At 51.5% G+C, this 21056-nt stretch overlaps 1 protein-coding gene across 1 annotated transcript; it reads left to right on the forward strand.

The window, feature by feature from the left end:
* The first annotated feature begins 1504 nt into the window (after nt 1-1504).
* Nucleotides 1505-20771, forward strand: RPIA (ribose 5-phosphate isomerase A). Its single transcript, XM_059471072.1, has 9 exons — nt 1505-1758; nt 7396-7456; nt 9417-9472; nt 14342-14401; nt 15635-15699; nt 16013-16081; nt 16577-16718; nt 17185-17284; nt 19589-20771. Exons 1-9 carry the CDS (start codon nt 1576-1578, stop codon nt 19684-19686), a joined length of 834 nt encoding a protein of 277 aa, XP_059327055.1. The 5' UTR covers nt 1505-1575; the 3' UTR covers nt 19687-20771.
* The last annotated feature ends 285 nt before the right edge of the window (nt 20772-21056 follow it).

Here is a 21056-nt window from a genome sequence, read left to right on the forward strand (position 1 = left end):
GGAGTGGCCTGGGTTGGAAAACACCTTGAAGATCATCTCGTTTAAACCCCCTGCTGTGGGCAGACACCTTCCACTTCACTAAGTTGCCCAGAGCTCCTTCCAATCTGGCCTTAAACACTGGGGCAGCCACAGCTTCTCTGGGCAACCTGTTCCAGTGCTTCACCCCCACAGTAAATTTCTTCCCCTAATATTTAATCTAAACCTCCTCTCAGTTTAAAGCCATTCCCCCTTGTCCTGTCACTACCTGCTCTTGCAATGTCTCCCCAAGCTCAGTCAGCTGCTCCTTCAGTTTTACCCTTCTTGCATCGTGGAAGAGCACAGTGCTTGGGTCTGATTCCCTCTGAATATATATCCCACTAGATGAGTGTTTTTACCCTTTCAAATGGGTAACTTGCAGGAAAAATCGTTGCCGGCTGGCAGAAAAACACTGAACCACTGCACAGAACCACGTGCAGCTCTTAAAATCGAGTCACCTGCTCTGTACAGAAAGGTAAGGCCTCACCGAGATGAGATAAGCCCGGGCAATGATAATAGAGCCTTTGTTGAAATCCCACCCCATTGTTCAAGGGCTGATGAGCCGGCCCAGGGAGAACAAAAGGAAATGTTTCTAGTCCTTGAAAATCACAGCAGAATCAGAGGTTGGCAGCAAAAGCGAGCCAGTCATACACAGAAGTAAAAAAGAGAAGTCAGCGGCAGCTTTTCTGTTGAGCAAATAAAAAGATTATTCTCTACGAATTGTGGCCTGGCCTTGGAGTGAGTAGTAAAGGGGTAAATACCTGCAATTCTCATCCCTCTTTGTGGGATTGCAGCTGGAGAGAGACTGAGGTGCTTGTGAATGGTCCTAATGTCACTCACAGGAGTGAAAATGCCGCTGTAGAGGGACTTCAAGGTTGCTGTGCCTCTCTAGTATGTTTCAGAAGCAACTTAATCAAAGGTCAGCCCAGGCTAGAGGGAAAAAAGATGGCAAATAAAAAACGGCTCTGTGTGCTTCAGGACAGGAGATCTCCGTGGGGTTTTGTCCTGACCCTCCTGCAGGGTGGAGTAAGGACTAAGTGCTGGTTGATACCATGTGCCCAGAGGACCCCTGGCATTTTTCATGTCCATCTTGCTAATTTCGAGGGAGATCGTGCTAAATTTTGAGTGAAAGTCCAAGAAAGGCTCTTCCTCAAAAGCTGTGGCAGCCCGGCCAGAGTTGCAGTAACTCCGAGCTCAGTGCATTGCCTGGCCTCCTGCAGGGGCTCTCCCCGCCACCATCCTTCCTCCTCCCCAGCACTTCCCGGTGGGACACCCCGCATCCCTCTGCACTTTGTGGAAATGCCTGAACCTTTGCAGCCTCTGGAAATGGGTTTCTCGGGACTTGGCGAGTACTCAGTACTTACACATCGATGCAACAAGTGGCTCCGGCACTGTCTGGCATTGTGGGAGCTGTAGTTCGCCTCTCGCTGCACTACAAGTCCCAGCCTCCCGGCGGAGGAGAAAGAGGTGGAGGAGGTGGAGACGGAGGAGGAGAGGAGCCGGCACGGCCCAGGCCTGCAGCCCGTGAGGAAGAGCCCCCCGGGGGCGGGCCGCGCCGGCATGCGGCTCCCCGGCCGGCTCGCCCTGCTCCGGAGCACGCCCCTGGCTGCCCGGCCGCCAGGGAGGGTCCGAACGGGGCGGGCGGCGGCGCGGCGCGGCTTCTCCCGCGGGCGGCTCGGCGGCACCATGGCAGAGGAGGCCAAGAAGCGGGCCGCCTTCGCCGCCGTGGACAAGCACGTCCAGGTGAGGCAGCCCGGGGTGCTGCGGGGCGCGGGGGGCTCGGAGCCCCGGGGCGCGGAGCGGCTGCGGGGTGCGCGGAACCTCCGGGACCCGGAGTGCACGGAGGGGCTCCGGGCTGCAGGGACCCCCCAAAGCACAGAGTGGCTGCAGGGTGCAGGGGTTCCCCAATGCATGCAGTGGCCATGGAGTGCATGGAGCGGCTTCAGGGTGCCGGGACAAACTCTGGGCTGCCGGGACCCCCAGTACACGGAGCGGCTCCGGGGTGCCGGGACAGGATCTGGTGTACCGGGACCCCTCAGTGCACTGGGCGGCTATGGGGTGCAGGGAGCTTCCCAGTGCATGGAGAGGCTCTGGGGTGCACGGAGCCCCCAGTACACTGAGAGATCCCGCAGTGCAGGGACAGGCTCCGGGGTACCGGGACTCCCCAGTGCACGAGGGGCCACGGGGTGCGTGGAGGCTCCCAGTGCAGGACGGAGCTCGGGGTGCACAGAGCAACTCTGGGGTGCAGAGACCTCTCCGTAATCCCCGGACGGAGCTCGGGGTGCACAGAGCAACTCTGGGGTGCAGAGACTTCCGCCTAATCCCCGGACGGAGCTCGGGGTGCACGGAGCGAATCCGGGGTGCAGAGACCCCCTAATGCGCGGAGCGGCCGCATGGTGCACGGGGTGTCTGGAGGGACGGACGGGTCCCGGGCTGCGTGGAGCGGCTCCGGGAGCGGGGACAGGCTCTGGGGTGCTGCGGCTCGGAATGCACGAAGGGGCCGAGAGTTGCACGGAGCTCCCCGGTGCACGGAGCAACTCCGGGGTGTCAGGTCTCCACAAAGCACAGAGCGGCCGCGGGGTGCGCGGATTTTTGCAGCGCATGGAGCGGCTCTGGATTGCAGGGACAGGCTCTGGGGTGCCGGGACCCCCTGGTACACGGAATGGCAGTGAAGTGCTCGGAGCTTCCCAGTGCATGGACGGGCTGCGGGATCCCCCAGCACACAGAGAGGCTCTGGGGTGCCGGCACTCCCCAAGGCACGAAGCGGCCACAGGGAGTGCCGAGTCCCCCGGTGCACGGACGGACCTTGGGACGCATGGAGCGACTCTGGGGTGCAGGGACACCCCAAAGCACAGAGCAGCCACGGACTCTCCCAGAGCACAGACGGACCCTGCCGTTCATGGAGCCGCTCTGGGTGCAGGGACACCCAAATGCACAGAGCAGCCACGGACTCTCCCCGAGCACAGATGGCCCTGGGTTCATGGAGCGGCTCCGGGGGCAGGGACAGGTTTTAGGGTGCTGGGACCCCGCAGCGCACAGAGGGGCCGTGGAATACGCAGAATCTCTGGTGCATGGATGGACCCTGGGGTGCACAGAGCAACTCTGGGGTTTTGCCGGGACCACATAAAACACAGAGTGGCCGCAAAACATAGGGGTGCACGGAGCCTTCCAGTGCACGGGCAGACCCGGGGCTGTGTGAGGCAGCTGCAGGTGCAGGGCAGGCTGTGCAGTGCCGGGACTCCCCAGTGTACGGAATGGCCATGGAATGTATTGAACTTCCCCGGGCACGGATGGGCACGGACTCCTGCAGTGCACAGAGCAGCGCCGAGGCTCATGGATGCAGTGGGGGGCATTGAGAATACCCCCTCCAGCTTGGAGCATGAACAGTCCTGGGTGCAGAGAGGGACCCTGGGGTGCATGGATGGGTCCTGCTGAGCCTCTTTCTCCTTTGCTTTGGACTTCACTCCTTTTAGCTGAGGCAAAGGAAGAAAACTGCTTTTCCTTCCCCAGTGTGTGCCTCCCCAGCAGCAGCTTCATGCCTGATCCAGCTCAGCACTGTGTATACCGAATTTGGGGTAATGTCTTGCACCTCCAAACTTTCACTGTGCACCCTCCTGCGAGCTGGGCTGTGGTGGGAGTTCAGGCTAATGCCAGGTGCTGCTCCTTTCTCCAAATCCAGGCTGCACTGCTGCTACACCCCATTTGTGAGCACCCAGGCAAGGCGCGACAGTCCCTGAGCAGGGGATTCTGCCTTGTCCTCTGCAGGGAGGGCAGTGCAGCCAGGGGCTTGAGTCAGCCCCGTGAATGTCAGCTAGGGCTGGAGCTGCCTGAGCTTTGGCACCGCCTGCTTGGGGAGCTCAGCGATCAACGGTTCCAGTCACGCAGGGCTTTATCGCTTCTGTGCCAGCCCTTTCGCAATGGCAGTGCTGAAAGCGGGCTGAGGAGTTCCTGCTAAGAGTGTAGGTATTAGCAGTTAGGGGAGAGAAAAAAATCCCTTTTCCTTCCTGCTCTCCCCTTGCTGGAGTAGTGTTTTGAGGTTTAGCTGCTGATGGCTTCCATTGTGTCCCATGGAAGTTCTGCCACATGTGTGTGAGACCCAGCCCTGCCAGGCCAACACCATCAAAAGTGATCAGTCTATGAGATGGGGGAGCCTGGGGGCTCTGGCAGTTGATAAAAATCCATTTTCTTACCCAAGGGAAGCCCCAAATTGTGCATTGAGCAGTCATGGGAGGAAGGACTCATCTCACAAGGCATGGACCCAAGACACCACTGTTGCTGTGAGATGTCATAAATGGGGGCTCCTTTGATTAGGGGTAAAACCAGTACTTTTGGACTTTATTAGTGAAATCACTGGCCTTTGTGCTGTTTTATGGCCAGGATAATGTTTCTGGCTGTCTCCCAGCTAATGAAAGTTCAATGTCCAGCTTGTGATGCCAGTTAAGTAAATTAGCAGTGTCTGGGGTAACACCCCAATGGTTGTGCAAGCTTCAGGAAATAATGGAGCAGGAGCTCAGAGTCACTGCCCAGGAGCTGGATGGTCTCAGCTCTCAGTTGGCACTGGCAGGGGGCAGCTGCTGTTGGTAATGGACAGGTTTGTGTTTGCTTGTTAGAGCTCTTGGGGGGGGGGCAATGTTATCTCTGAAAGCAAAGCTGGGGCTTCCCCTGCACATCAGGGATGTGTGGGAGACACCAGGGCTTGGTTCTGCTGGACAAATCTCTCTTGCTTAACGACTGTGCCATAAATCTGTGGCACCGGGAGCTTGGCACTGGATCCACCTTCACACCCATCCCTGCTTTGCCAGGACAGCAGCTCCTTGTGTGCCACATGTAAACCTGGCTGTGGGAGGGGGCATTAGGACAGGATAATTTTTCTGGTTTTATTTTATTTTTATTTTAATTTTTATTTAATTTTTATTTAATTTTTATTTTAATTTATTTTATTTTATTTTATTTTTAAAATTTTATTTATATTTTATTCTATATTTTATTTTATTTTATTTTATTTTATTTTATTTTATTTTATTTTATTTTATTTTATTTTATTTTATTTTATTTTATTTTATTTTATTTTATTTTCGGGCTGTGGGGCTGTGCCAGCCTGGGGGAGTGGGGCTGGCACAGGCTGGGGCTTTAGAGCTGTAAGCTGCTTGGGGAGAGCTGGCTTTGCCTTTATACAACACCTCTGAGGGCAGGCCCCGTGAGCACCCTGTTAGAAATGAAAATACAGCTGCTGCCCTATGTCCTACTGCCCCAGAGGGGACTGAGCAAACTTTGGGCTTTGCTCTTTGTTTATCTGCTGCTTTTAGACGGAGCTCTTTGCTCTCTGACCTTGGAAACTCAGGTGGGACTGGCCAGTGCTGTGTGCTGCTGGTGCTGCTCTGTGTGTGTTGCCTTGCTGGCTTCTGTGGTGCTGGGCAGTGTCTTCAGGCCCTTGGGTTGGCTGGGAAAATGCTGTAATTACTAAAATGTTAAAACACTGCCCGCTTCACCCAAAAGGGTCCTCAGCTGTGCTGTGGCTCAGTGCCTGGGTTTTGTTTGGTGGGTTTCTGGTAAACAACATGAAATGTAATTTTTTTTTTTTTTGCATGAGGCGCTGCTCCTGGGTGCTCTGCTTCTCACCAGTGTTTGCCCTGCCCCTGGTTTTAAAATGTTTTGTGGTTGGTTTTGCCCTTGGTCTGGCTGGGGTTGGAGCTGAGGAGGGAGAGGTGGGAGTCATGTAAGGCAGGGGCTGTGACAGCACAGTTTGGGCTGATTGAAAGTGCTGCTTCACCTCTAACCACTGATAAATGGATGGGCTGGGACCCTTGTGAGCTCTTCCTGCTTCGTTACAGGAGAGTTGCCCACGCTGAAGCTTTCCCCATCCCTCTAGGGTTCAGCCGCTGCAAGAAGCTGTCCCACCCTACAGAAATGAGGGCAAAGAGAAGGAACTGCCTCTCCTGGGTCAGAACAAGGCTTTGGGAACGCTGGTACTGCCCATGTCCTGCCCCCTGTGCACAGCTTGGCTTGCCCCGTCCCTGGCTGGCCTTGCTTGGCTCTGCCTGCTGCCTGGGGACACCAGGAGCTCTCGGGGCCTGCTGGCCACGCTGCAGTGACCTGCTGCTGTGCCCAGCTTCTGCAGAGTCACAGTGCTTAGTGAGGGCTGGGATGGAAGCCGAGCCTCTGGTTTTGGAGAACTTCTGTTTTCTTTGAGCTTTTAACTTGCAGAAGCGAGAGAAATGACTAATCCTAGGGGAGTGTGACCTATCTTGAACTCCACCTTTCCAGGTAAACTTGAGTGACAGCAGGATTTTAGCTGGTTGAAGTGCTGCAGGCGTGGCTTTTCCCACAGCTGCCCAGCTCTGGATTTGCTGCACACGAGGAAAGAGCTCCAGATCTGTCTAATGTCCAAGAGATAATGCACAACAGCTCTGTGCCTGCGTCTCTGCTTGTCTGCATATGTTCCTCATCTGAAGTCTCTGTGGTGATACTGGGCCTCTTTAAGTCAATTTAAGCTTTGGATCCCATCCAAAGAAAATGAAATGCACTGAAAATGGGAAGTGCAGAAGGCTGCAGGTCACTTACAGGGGATGGCAAACTGACTTGATGATAAACAGAGACTGACGTGGCAGAGAACATGTCTCGCACAAGTAACACGAGAGCACCCATCCACCCTCAGCCTGCAGCACCTTTTAGGAGTGTATCTGTGTTACAGGTGACAGGCAGTGATCTTTGAATCAGGCAGTACACACAGAAAGGCCAGGATTGAGCTGTGGTTAAAATTTCATCCTCTTCACAAAATTTCATCCTCTTCCTGGCACATGCTGCCAGGCTCACCCACATTCCAAGTTTTGCTGGACTCTCCTATAGGCAGCTTTACACTCTTGTTTTGGAAAACATTCTTTATTATTCACAGGAACAGCTGCTGTGCTCTCTGCTTTGGCTGCTGGTGCATCTGTGCTGTTTACTAATGATATGGTTGGCAGCAAATGCAGCCTTTTACTGTGTGGCTTCCTTGGGAAGATTTTATCTTGAGGTTGTTTCCCCTTCTTCCTCTGTGGTATTGTCTGAAATTCACAGCTTTCCGGCAGGAGAGCTTTCATGGAATGCCAGCAACCGCCAGTGAGTGTGCATTGAACGCCCTGAGATGGGGCCGTGCTGGTAATTAGCAAGCACATGTCCTTTAATGAGAGGCAGAGTTGATTAAGATCCCCTGGCCGCACACCACGGCCGTGCCCTCGCTGGCACAGCGTGTTCCCTGCCTTGCCTGCACAGTGCTGAGATGCTGTGTCCATGGGCATCCCTGGACAAGGCTCCTCTTGCATGTGCTCATGATGCCCGTTTTGCTGGGGAAGTGGAGTCTGGAGCCTCCAGTGACAGCATTCCTCTGTCTTTGATTTGCAGAACAATCAAGTTCTTGGGATCGGGAGCGGATCTACGATTGTACACGCGGTGCAGCGATTAGGTAGGATGCTCCCCTTCCTGTCCCTCCCACCACAAAAATCCCCTTTCCTTCTGCCCCAACTACTTCAAAAACACCCCAAAATCACCTGTGTGCTGACTTAGAGCTGATGCCTTGGGTCTGCTCACTGGCTGCTGTGTCCTGCTTGAAGCTGAAGGTTAAAACTGAGCCTTGGGCTCCAAGTTTATAGCCTGGGAGTCCTAAGGAGGTAATGATTTGCCAGCTGTTCCTGACAGCCAGGAAAAGCTCTGCACTGGCACCCACCACAAACTGGAGCTGAGCTCCTTGGTCTGGTTCCAGCTTTGCCAGCTTGCCCAGTGCTGGCTTGCTGTGTGGCTCGGGGCCATGCAGCTGCTCTGCTTCCTTTAACCCGTGTGCCTGGGGCTCCTTTTGCTCCCCACATCCACAGGATTCACACTGAGGGCCCTGCTGAGGTGAAATGAAAATGAGGAATGTGAAATCCTGCTGCATTTTATGTATGTACCCTGCAGCCAGGTTTACCTGCTTGCTCCAGGTGCAGGGCTTTGCTCAGGGAGTGATTCAGAAAAATTCAGCAAAATATTCAAGTGAGGCAAATGCAGCTTTGCAGAGTGAGTGTGAGGGTAATTATGGCTCATTACAGAGGGTGCAGAGGTTTAGAGTTCCTTTGCAGGGCAGTCCCAGCCCTGCTTGTGGAGGTGCTGAACTTTGGATGTCCTTGGGTGCAGAGCAGCTGTGGGGCCATGGTGGGTTGGGAGTGCAGGATCAGCCCTGTTGCTCTTGGGGTCTTGCTTGGGTACAGAGGGGGAACCACAGAATCATCAAGGTTGGAAAACACCCCCCAGATCCTCAAACCCCACACAGCACCACTGTGTCACCACCAAACCATACTCCCAAGTGTTACATCCACACTTCCAGGTGTGAAGATGGCACCACTTCCCTGGGCAGCACCGTTCAGTGTGTCCCACCTGGGTGGCTCTGCCTGTTCAGCTCCCTTGGGCAGAGCTGTCCTGCAGCCCAGAGCAAGCTGAGTTCTGAGCACAGGGGCGCAGCAGGGCTGGGGCTGTCCCTTGTCACCATTTCCCCACTCTGTGTGTGATCACTTCCCTGTCTGGGAGCTGCTGTTCAGCCTCCTGGGCTTGGCTCAGTACTGCAACCACTCCCTCCTTGAGCACAGAATCAGTCTCTAAATAAATGCCTATTGTATTTGAAGAGGAGTGGCTGTTCCAGGCTGCAAATTCTGGCTTTCCATGTCTCCTGATTGCTTTAGAACTGGGATGTGGCTTGTAAGAACATCAGCCTTATGAACTGGATGTTCAATCCTTCCAGCAGCAGCACTACCTTGGAGCATGTAGCTCATGTGCTTGCTCTGGTGCATGAGCTCTTGCTGGCTCCTAGGCTGTTGGCTTGTGCCTGGTATTGTAATTACTAAAATAACATTTTATCCATAATGATATCTTAGTAATAGATTTTAGTCATTTGAGGTTAGCCTGGGGGAGGAAATATTTCCTTCAATTTAATGGAATACTGTACTTTATTAGTTCTTTCCCTGCTATATATTTAAATGTTCTATAATAAATTAATGTGATGTCCCCAGGGCAGCAAGCCAGCAAACCTTTCAGACAGCTGCTGGAACTCTGTGTTTACATGGAGAGCAGCAAAAACCTGTCTAGTGGAGTGAGAGAGGGGATGGGGCCCCTTTTCCAGGTGAGGATTTGCTGCTGGGGCTCCTCTCTTGCTGGAGACATAAAGGTTAATGGCTCATGGTGGCTTGGGCTGGTGTTGAAACATTTGTGTTGACACTGAGCCTCAGCCTATGGAGGGGGCACCTGTTTGCATTTTGAGCGTGACTGAGTTATTTGCAAGCCAAGCAAGTAATTGCAGTGAATCAGGGGGGCTGAAAACTGAGCTTTCTTAAAGAGAAAGTTGCTGTGGTTTTGCCTTGTGCAATGAACTAACCAAGGCTTCTGCTTTTTGCCTGCAGCTGAGCGAGTCAAGGAGGAGAACCTGACCATTGTCTGCATCCCTACATCCTTTCAGGTGAGTGCTTTGCTTTCCTCCTTGGCTTCCTGCCACTCCAAACACTCCTGCAGGGCATCTCCCCCTGGGCTGTGGGAGCCACCCTGCCCCTCTCTGGCTCACAGTGGTGTGAATGAGCCAAAAGCACCAGAGAGAGCAGTCGTGGTGCAGCCTGCAGAAGGAAGGTGAAGGTGCTGTGTTACCCTGACCTGAGCTGGGGCTGGGAGCTGTATTTGGAGCCAGTGTGGAGAGGCTGGTTGTGCCAGGGTTGGTGTGTGGCTTCCTCTGGATCCCACTTGCAGGAAAATGCTGCTCAGTGGTGAACCAGGCTCCTAGTGCAGAGCTCACTGGAGGCACTTTGTCTCCTTTGAGTCTGTATCAGCCCTGACAGCTGTAAAGAATAATGGGAAACTCTTGTGTTTTCAGCAGGAACTTCACATGCATCAGCTGGATTTGATAAGAAACTGCAGAAGAGAAATTGGCTTAACCTCTTGTTTGCAGGAATTGGTTCATACCAAGCTGGATGTTGAGAGGGCTGGAGGGAGAGGGAGAGCCTGGCTTGGTGATGGAGTACAGATCTGCTGGGGAAGCCTCTGAGCATCTCCCATGCCTTTGGCAACTGGCTTTGGTCTCTTTGCCTCTGCTCCCTGAGGTGGGAACCTCCTTTTGGACAGGCAGAGGTGACACAGTGGGGACCACCTGAAGGGTCCTCAAGGCTAGGTGGCAATGCCCCAGGCAAGGAATTGGGCATGTGTCCTTCCCACGGGCCTGGGGACTGTGCTGTTGTCACACTCCTGTCACCGTGAGGGCAGTCAGGCAGTGTGGCAGGCGGGGCACAGCCTGTCCTGTGAGGTGTGCAGGGACTGGGTGGAGACAGCCCTGAGCAACCTGGGAGCTGACCCTGCTTTCACCTGGAGGTTGGATGGATAGAGACCAACCTGAATTAGCCTAGAATCTTAGGAAAACCAAACATCCTCTTTCCCTGCAGTTGTTTAGGTGTGGGGGTGACAGGGCTCTCTCTTCCCAGCTGTTGCAGGTAACTGGGGTATGGTGCAAGGTGCTGCAAAGGCCAGAAAGTGAAAAAAAAGAAAATTAACCTATATTGGTACTTCTGTTGATTATATAGGCTGTGGTGAGAGTCTGTCTTTGATCTGTCTCAAATGATTCCCACCCTGAAATGCCATGTCCGCTTGGAATTTAGGAAAAGTGCTCTGAATTCAGTCATTAGTTCTTAAACAAAATATTGATGAAGCTCTTGTACTGAGCGTGGACTGGAGCCTGTCCTGCCCTGAAATGTTGTCATAGTTCATTTAACACCATGGAGTTTCTTACCAGTAAAACAAAAAGTTGCTGTTAAAGGGCAGAGAGGGATTGTACACCTGCAGGAGCCAAATTCCCAACGTGGGGCTGCCTTGTATCTCTTGCAGTCCCTTAGACCTCAACCAATTCCGAGTGGAGCGTTCCCAGCTCAGCAAAACAGCATTTTATTTTCACTGTGTACAGGTGTAGATGGCTGCCTGAGGTCATGGCAAGGAAGAGTTGGTTTCAGTGAGCTTTTATACTCCTCCCTCCCCTGTTGTCAGGGCACTAATCCATCTCCAGCAGTAAAGCTAGAGCAGGGTAAGTATCTGTCCCTGGCCTTGCGTTGTCTCTTCTCACCGGGACTCAGTGTGCTCCCTGGGACTGCTCCTGTCCAGGGCTGGGCAGTTACTCACTCCTCCCTCAGTGATGGGAGCTCTGCTTCTGATTCCCACTGCTCCCCGTGCCTGGCAAGCAGAGCTGCAGGGAGCCAAGCCACCTCATTGCCACACTGCTGACTGAGCCTGTTCAGGGTCTGGCCTGCATGTGCAGCACGGTGTTTTCAATGCTTTGAGTTTCCCAGATCCCTGAAATCTCCTTTTGTGGACACCATGTGATGAATGCCAACCCACTGATTTTTATTCCTATCATTTTGTGAGTCCTTAGGGCCCCACAGCCCATGGGTGTTAAAACTGCATGCTATGAAATGCCATGATAAACTATTCTAATCTCATTGCCAGGAGTGCCACCTACTAATTCTAATATTTCTGGGATGCCAGTACCTGTGACTGATGCACTTTGTTAGTGTTAGTGGGTGGAATTCAGGGGAATCAGCTGATCCAGGCTACTGAAATGGGGTTCTTGGTCTAGCTGCAGCATGGTAGCAAGTTCAGACTGAGCAGAGTCTGTGCAAGGAGGGAATCTCACTTGAATGATGATTTGTAACATGGAAAGTTCAACCAGTTAGAGATTGTGCAGATGACACCAAGCTGGGTGGGAGTGTTGATCTGCAGGAGGGCAGGAAGGGTCTGCAGGGAATGGATGGATGGATGATGGATGGATGGATGGATGGATGGATGGATGGATGGATGGATGGATGGATGGATGATGGATGGATGATGGATGGATGATGGATGGATGATGGATGGATGATGGATGGATGATGGATGGATGGATGATGGATGGATGGATGGATGGATGGATGATGGATGGATGGATGGATGGATGGATGGATGGATGGATGGAGATGGATGGATGGATGGATGGATGATGGATGGATGGATGGATGGATGGATGATGGATGGATGATGGATGGATGGATGGATGATGGATGGATGGATGGATGGATGATGGATGGATGATGGATGGATGGATGATGGATGGATGATGGATGGATGATGGATGGATGATGGATGGATGGATGGATGATGGATGGATGGATGGATGGATGATGGATGGATGATGGATGGATGATGGATGGATGGATGGATGGATGGATGGATGATGGATGGATGGATGGATGGATGGATGATGGATGGATGATGGATGGATGGATGATGGATGGATGGATGGATGGATGATGGATGGATGATGGATGGATGATGGATGGATGGATGGATGATGGATGGATGGATGGATGGATGATGGATGGATGATGGATGGATGGATGATGGATGGATGGATGGATGATGGATGGATGATGGATGGATGGATGGATGGATGGATGATGGATGGATGGATGGATGGATGGATGATGGATGGATGATGGATGGATGGATGATGGATGGATGGATGATGGATGGATGATGGATGGATGATGGATAGCTGATGGATGGATGGATGGATGGTGGATGGATGGATGATGGATGATGGATGGATGATGGATGGATGATGGATGGATAGCGGATGGATGGATGGATGATGGATGGATGATGGATGGATGATGGATGGATGGATGATGGATGGATGATGGATGGATGATGGATGGATGATGGATGGATGGATGATGGATGGATGGATGGATGGATGGATGGAGGGATGGATGATGGATGGATGGATGATGGATGGATGGATGATGGATGGATGGATGGATGGATGATGGATGGATGATGGATGGATGGATGATGGATGGATGGATGGATGATGGATGGATGGATGGATGATGGATGGATGATGGATGGATGGATGATGGATGGATGGATGATGGATGGATGATGGATGGATGATGGATGGATGGATGGATGGATGGATGGACGGACACACCAAGGCCAAGGGTCTGAGCTTCAGCAAGGCCAGGTGCTGGGTCTGCTCTTAGGCCACAACAACGTCCTGCAGAGCTCCAGGCTGGGGGCAGAGTGGGTGGAAAGTGGCCCAGCAGGACAGGCCCTGGGGTGCTGGTGACATGAGCCGTGGTGTGCCCAGGTGGCCAAGGAGGCCAGGGGCACCTGGCCTGTGTCAGCAATAGTGGCAGCAGGACCAGGGCAGGGATTGTCCCTCTGCACTGGGCACTGGTGAGGCCACACTGAATCCTGTGTTCAGTTTTGTGCCTCGTGGCAAGGAAGGCACTGAGGGGCTGGAGGGTGTCCAGAGGAGGGAGCGGAGCTGGGGAAGGGTCTGGAGCTCAGGTGTGATGAGGGGCAGCTGAGGGGCTGGAGAAAAGGAATCTCCTCACTCTCCACAGCCCCCTGACAGGAGGGGCAGCCCCTTGGTCTCTTCTCCCAAGTGACAATAACAGGACAAGAGGAAACGGCCCCAGGCTGTGCCAGGAGAGGTTTTGATTGGATATTAGGGAAGTTTATTCACTGGGAAGGTGGTCAGGCGCTGAGCAGGCTGCCCAGGGCAGTGGTGGAGCCACCACCCCTGGAGGGAGGTAAAAGCCATGTACGTGTGACACTTGGGGACATGGTTCAGCAGTGGCCTGGGCAGTGCTGGGTTAAGGGCTGCACTCGGTGTTAGCAAACCTGGCTAAACAATTCTGTGGTTGCCTGTTCAAGCTGAGGGATTGAGCCAAGGGCAGCTCTGGGTGCCCTGTGTTGTGTTGCCACTAGAGGGAAACACATGGCCACTGCAGGTCAGAGCCACCCAGCTGCTGTGTCAGCAGCTTCCCACGCTTTTCCCACGAGCTGTGCATTTGTTATTTATTTTTTAGCTTATTTCCAATATGAAAAATATTTTCTCTGTTAGTTCCACATTGCTGTGGTGTAAATACTTAATTTTTTTGGTCCCATTTTTCAGCTGAAGGAGATAAGAAGGGCTGGATGGGTGTGAGGGAGAATGATGTCCAAGCTGAAACAACACAGGATTTCAAAATTCCAAATCTGCTTTAGTGCTTAGATACAGGTGATTCCCACCAAGCTGATGAGGCCTCCTGCAGTTTAGTATGGAGACACCCAAACCGAGGAGTTCTGTTGCACCACCTGAGCATTTTAGTTCAAATCAGCAGCAGGATTTTCTTTTGATTAAACAGCTCTGGTGTGGAAACATCATTTTCTCCTTGCTGTGTGTTCCTGCTGCAGCCAGGGAAGGACACCAGGAGTCTGTTTTCCTTTCCTGCCACTGGTAAATGCTGTTTGTTCTCTTCTTGGTGCACAGGCTCGCCAGCTGATCCTGCAGAATGGCTTAACCCTGAGTGACTTGGACCGAAATCCAGAGGTGAGTGGGACCACAGAGGTGAGACCTTAGCTCACCTTCCTCTCACCTGGTGCTTCAGAAAGTGTCCAGGCTCCTTAGTCCTCCCTGAGGCTGAGTTTGGGCAGCCACACTGCAGAACTTGAGCTGGGACAACAGGAAACAGCCTCAAGTTGTGCCACAGGAGGCTCAGATTGGATATTAGGAAAAAATTCTGCACTGAAAGGTTGGTCAAGCACTGGAACAGGCTGCCCAGGGCAGCGGTGGAATCGGCATCACTGGAATTGTTAAGAAACATGTAGATTTGATGCTCAGGGACATGGTTTAGTGGGGACCTGGCAGGGTTTGTTGAATGGCTGGACTCAGTGATCTTAAAGGTCTTTTCTAACCTTAATGATTTGAACGGGTTTAGTTTATTTTCCCCCCAAGTTGTTTCTTAGTTCTTGTCCCTTTAGATGACAGGAGGCTGCTGGGTTGTGTTGCCTCCAGGTGCTTGGCATGTCTATTAAGATGAGGCTTGAGACAGGAGTGTTGCTGAACTGTCAAAGATTTTTCCTGGTAAAATCTTTCATGCTGGTCCTTAAAGAACACCAGAGGCTCAAGAGATGTGCCTTGCAGGCCAGCAGTTGGTTTGGGTTTCTGTTCCTCTCACATGCCTGGGGTTGTTGGAGGGGCTTGGGTGCTCTCAGGGTGTCCTTGGCTGGCCCATCACACACTTGTGTCTGCTCAGGCTGCACCAAGGTGGTGCCAGCTCTGGTGACATTTGCCACTGCTGCCTGGGACACCCCAGCCCTGGGGCTGAGCAGGAGCAGGGCCTGGATGAGGGGAGGGGTGTTACAGGGCTTGCAAGGGTCTTCAGGGTGAAGAGAGAGGCGAGAATCTTGACCTCATGTTCAGAAGGCTTGATTTTATTATTTTATGATATATATTACATTATGACTATACTACAAAGAATAGAGAGAAAGTTCTCAGAAGCTAGCTAAGCTAAGAATAAAAAAGGAATGAATAACAAAGTTCTGTGTCCAGGCAGAAAGCAAGAACAGCTCTGCCATGAGTGGTCAGTAAATCCAAACATCCACAGGAGACCAATCACAGATGCACCTGTTGCATCCCACAGCAGCAGATAATCATTGTTTACATTTTGTTCCTGAGGCCTCTCAGCTTCTCAGAAGGGGGAAAAATCCTAAAGAAAGGATTTTTATGAAAAGATGTCTGTGACAGAGGGGTTCCCACAGCCATTTGCTGCTCTCCCCACAGCTTGATGTTGCCATCGATGGAGCAGATGAGGTGGACTCTGACCTCAACCTTATCAAAGGTGGCGGGTGAGCCTTGCTGTCCGTCTGTCCGTCTGTCTGTCTGTCCCAGTGCTGGTGGGGGCTCTGAGCATGCCTGTGTGGCTCTGGGTGTGTCTGGGCTGGGCTGGAGGGGATCCTGTGCAGAGCTGTGTGTGCACCCACAGTGGGAGATGGCTCCTGGCCAGGGACAAGGGGCACAAAGTGAGGGATGGCTGTGGGGCAATGGCAGCACCAAAACCACCAAGAACATATTAGAGGGCACTGGGTTTCAAGGCCATTAGGCACAGTGAGGAGCAGTCTGATGTTTTCTGGTTTTGTTTTTATTTTTTCCCCCTTGCAGTGGCTGCTTGACACAGGAGAAGATAGTGGCAGGATTTGCAAAGTGCTTCATTGTTATTGCTGATTACAGGTGAAGATATTACTGTTCATAATACCTTTCTCCTCCATGGGAGGTTTCAGATGGTGCTGTGCTAGGCCCTCATTGTCATTCCAATGGTTACAGGAGAGCAGGAATGGGTGGAAATGAGCCTGGCTCCCAGTATTTCAGCAATTCAATTTATCTTTTTTTCTTAATTTTCAACTCAGCAGGCCTGCTTGGGAGTCAGCAGAGCTTGTGGGGAAGTGGCAGTTCTGCTCTCTGCGCTCAGTGATTGTCAGCATGGGATAAATTTTCCAGCCATGGGGCTGTGGAAAAAACAACTCCTGTTCTGCTTGTCCAAAGTGTGTCAAAACAGGGCTTTTGAGGGGATGGAGCATTGTGCATTAGACTGGCTCTTGCCACATGGACTGAGCCTGTGTGCTCCTGAGCCTCGTGCCTGAGGGGTTTGCCAAGGGCCTGGGGTGATGTTAATGGTGTCAGCAGTGTCATGTCCAGCACTAATCCCACGTCAAACTGTGCCCTCAGGAAAAAATCTGACAGCCTTGGGGAGCAGTGGAAGAAGGGAGTTCCTATTGAGGTCATCCCCATGGCTTATGTCCCTGTCACCAAAGCCCTGACCAAAAAATTTGGCGGAGTCGTGGAGCTGCGGATGGCTGTTAACAAAGCAGTGAGTGTCCCTGTGAGCCCTGCTTCCCTGGGGACCCTCCTGAACAAAGGGGCAAAGGGAGGACCAGATTTCATCTGGTGACACCTGGGCTTTCACTCCCACAAGTGACATCTCATGTAATTCCTCCTTACTGTACTTTGGTTCCTGGATTGGGTGTCTATGTGTTCAGGCTGCTCATTGAAAGCCTCTCTGGCTGTGACTCCTAAAGAAGCATCGTGGAGCAGGGAGCAGAGGGATTGCCAGCCTGGCTCTGGGGGTGTTGGGGGGCTGCAGGGCAGCCTGAGCTGCCAGAGAGGGTCTCAGGTTGGGGGTGATGGTTTCACTGACAGGTTTATTGTTTCACTTACAATTTATATGAATGATGACTCTAAAGCACTGCAGTGGGGACACTGTGAGGGCTGTGACAGTCCCTGGCTGGCATCAGGAGACACAGAGCTCATGCCATGACAGCTGGGTTTGCTTCCAGGGCCCTGTGGTGACAGACAATGGGAACTTCATCCTGGACTGGAAGTTTGACAAGGTTCACGAGTGGCGTGAAGTGAACTCTGCCATCAAAATGATACCAGGTGATGTCTCATTTTTTAAAAGCCACAAAAGCTGGCTGAGGTTTGGTGTGTGATAGTAACCTGGACTGTGGCAGCTCTCTCCTGGATAGGAGGGAATGTGTGTGTGTGTGTTTGCTGCCCTCCTGCAGGTCCCTGCATTTGTTTCTACTCAAGAGAGCAGTCAGCTCAGTTGGTACAGTTGTGCCCATGGGGTTTTCCCACATGGTGGTGAAAACCTGGGGTGATGCTGGTTGATGTTGACACTGTTTCCCATTAGGCACAACAGTCCTGTCCTCTTCCTTACTCTCCTTGTGCCCCTTTAGAGAGGAACTTTAGTGGAAACACCAGTGCACTCTGGAGGGAAGGTTTGCACTGTATTTTCCAGGAGCTGCTTACAGCTCTGCATCCCACTCCCATTGGGAAGCCCTCCCTACTGGCCTTGCTGTGAGGATGAAGTGCACTCAAGCTCTTGCTGGGCTCGAGCAGCAGTGGCTGAGTGCTCTGTTTGCAAACAAAGCAGCCTCTTTGCAAGGACCCCTGCCTGGCATGAGACCTGCTGCCCAGGCCAGAGCTGCCTCTGCACCACCCAGGGCACTGGCACTCTCTGAGCTTCAGGGAAGCAGCAGCTGGATGCCTTTCTGGTTATCTTGGCAAAGCCTGTCCCTCAAGTCCTGCCCTCACACAGCTGCCTTCACAGAACATGCAGGAACAGGTTGGGATCTTGTTGCACAAACTGAGTTGCCAACATCCCCACAAAGCAGCCGTGTATTGTCCTGGCTCCACAACTGAAACCCCAGGCCAGGCAGAGGCTCTCGTCAGTGATTTTGCTTCCCTCAGTAGTGCTTATTAGAGAATTACAGAATTGTTGGGGTTGGAAGGGATCTCTGGGCTGCCCCAGTGCAGTGCTCCATATCCTAACCCAGTTGCTGCTCGTGGCTGTACAAATCTCTGTACCATTAAAGCTGTGCCTGTGCAAGAGGCAGACAGTGCCTGCTTGCTGTGCACAGCAGGAGCTTCTTCCCTGCATCTCTTGTTGTTTGAGAAAGGAATAGTAAATAATGGCACCTGTTTCCTGCTCAGAAATGGACCTGCTCAGGGAAGAAGAGCTTCTTCTCTACCCAGAAGTGGATGAGCCTAAATGTGTGGCTGTTAAAGCCTAAATGCAGTGCTGGGAGAAGGGTTTTGGCCACCTTGTGATTGTGGTAGCCCTTGTCTCCATTTCTATCTACCTTCCTGGCCTCTGGCTTTGTCTCAGTGATCACTGTGAAGTTAGGAGCACTGTCACAATAGGACACAAAATGAACGACACACACAAGCTGGGATGTCCAAGGTAAAAAGAGAGCAGTTTATTTCCAAACTCCAATATTTATAGACTTTCAAAAGTGACCGTGGATGAAATTGCCACCTCTCCAGCCACACTGGTCAAACCAGCAAACCATCAATTCTCTCCTCCTCCAGAAAGGACTGCAAAGCAATCATTATTTACATGAAAAGTGCATGAGAAACTCCCTTACAAAAATATAAACATCAGGAGGCTTAGAAGAACAGGGTGGCAGAGCACCCCACAATTAAATGCAATCAAAAGCACATTTACAAATGGGCTACAAGTTGCAGAGGTAGCACCAGAGCTGCTGAGTTTTAACATTTGAACAAATGTCAGGCAGGTGATCTCTTACAGGGAAGTCTTTCAGGTGAGTTTAAAGGCAGGTGTTACTGTGGCAGTAACTGTACAGGATATCAGTGCTGTGCAGGTACAGGGTGCAGGAATGGTGACTCTGGCAGTAACCATACAGGATATCAGTGCTGTACAGGTACAGGGTGCAGGAATGGTGACTCTGGCAGTAACCATACAGGATATCAGTGCTGTACAGGATGCAGGAATGGTGACTCTGGCAGTAACCATACAGGATATCAGTGCGGTACAGGGTGCAGGAATGGTGACTCTGGCAGTAACCATACAGGATATCAGTGCGGTACAGGGTGCAGGAATGGTGACTCTGGCAGTAACCATACAGGATATCAGTGCGGTACAGGGTGCAGGAATGGTGACTCTGGCAGTAACCATACAGGATATCAGTGCTGTACAGGAACCATACAGGATATCAGTGCTGTACAGAGTGCAGGAATGGTGACTCTGGCAGTAACCATACAGGATATCAGTGCTGTACAGGTACAGGAATGGTGACTCTGGCAGTAACCATACAGGATATCAGTGCTGTACAGGTACAGGAATGGTGACTCTGGCAGTAACCATACAGGATATCAGTGCTGTACAGGATGCAGGAATGGTGACTCTGGCAGTAACAGCGATCTCTCGTTCCCCAGGCGTGGTGGAGACGGGGCTGTTCATCGACATGGCGCAGCGGGTGTACTTTGGGATGGAGGACGGCTCGGTCAGCGTGAGGGAGAAGCCGCCCTGCTGACAGCCCCTGCCACATGGGGACCAGGCTGTCCCACTCGTGCCAACCCCACGTTTGCCTTAAGGAGCGGCGGCTGTCGCAGGAGACCCGCGGGAAAGCCCATCAGGATCTGCTGATGTGATACTGAATGTCTCTTTTTTTAAAGAAAACAAACAAAAAATAGATTCTATTTATATATATATATATTTTTACTTTACAGGAATGTTGTCTTTTTTTAATGAGTCATTTCAATGAATTGCTTTAACGTTTTTATTTTCTTTTCTAAGAAATACTTAACCAAAAACATTACTCCCTGGTTTTGTGTTTGGAGGTTTGGTTGGTTTTATTTTCTTTTTTTCAAAGAGAACTTGAACCCTTCTGGTTGCTCATAGCACTTAATGGTGGAAGTCAGAAATACAATCCTAATGCATCGTTCCTAACTATCCTGGCTGGGAGGGTGATGTATGTAACAGGAGCACATCCAGTTGGGACCTGCTGATGCCTTATTTGGAACCTTTTTGGTTCAGTATTTTATGCCTTTTATTTTTCTATACCACTGTTTTTTAATAGTTCGGGATGTCTGGTTGTCCTCTGTGTACATGACAATTCTCTGAGCCTAGGGTGGTCTCTACATCCCCTCTCTGGGAAACTTATAAGGGCCTTTTCTGGGCTTCTGTGTGGAGGAGACATTCATCCTTTGAGCCAAACTCTGCTGTCATTTAATTCAGTACCTCTGATTAAAGTCTGTCCTGTAGCTGGAGACGTTTGGGACTTTGTCCTTTTAGACCAAGAGCAGAACTGGGTGCTTGATGAACTTACAGGAGCATATTTTAGCAGCTTAGGGCAGCATGGAACAGTGTTCAGTGGCAAATGATCTGGTTTGCAATGAAGGTTAATTATCACCCCTCAGCTGGTTGATTTGTGGAAGGATAGAGCAGAACGCACAGGAAAATGGAGTCTTCCTGCCTAAATTTTCCACATGTAGCAGGAGAGAGACACTCGTTCAGTATCTCATTTTTGGTGTGTAGGTGCTTTGCATGGTTCTGATGTCGAAATGCAAGCCCTCTCTTTGTGTTTTAGACACTGAAATAAAGAGCTCTTATACCAGACTTGGTGGTAATTTTGTTCTCAAAGTAACTTATTTTGTGGATAATGGGGCAGATCGTGGTCAGACCAAGGTCTGCTAACTTCCCTCTTGCAAGAATCCCTCACCCTGGCCGAACCCACCCTTCTGCATTTGATTTCTTTTTGCTTAAGGTAAATGAATTATTTAAAATGAACCAAATTACCTGGTCAACATTTCTTATCTGCTGTACTTTCCTCAACAGACACTGTCTTCAATTTGCACACCTAAAACCTGTGCATCTAAATCCAGCTCTTGTACTGAGCAAACT

Source organism: Ammospiza nelsoni, chromosome 4, assembly GCF_027579445.1.
Source record: "Ammospiza nelsoni isolate bAmmNel1 chromosome 4, bAmmNel1.pri, whole genome shotgun sequence".
Taxonomy (NCBI): Eukaryota; Metazoa; Chordata; class Aves; order Passeriformes; family Passerellidae; genus Ammospiza; species Ammospiza nelsoni.

Coding starts and splice junctions, on each gene's coding strand:
- RPIA (XM_059471072.1), top strand. CDS start 1,576: ATGCGGCTCCCCGGCCGGCTCGCCCTGCTCCGGAGCACGCCCCTGGCT. Junction 9,473..14,341: donor GCATCCCTACATCCTTTCAG/GTGAGTGCTTTG, acceptor CTTGGTGCACAG/GCTCGCCAGCTGATCCTGCA. Junction 16,082..16,576: donor ATTGTTATTGCTGATTACAG/GTGAAGATATTA, acceptor CTGTGCCCTCAG/GAAAAAATCTGACAGCCTTG.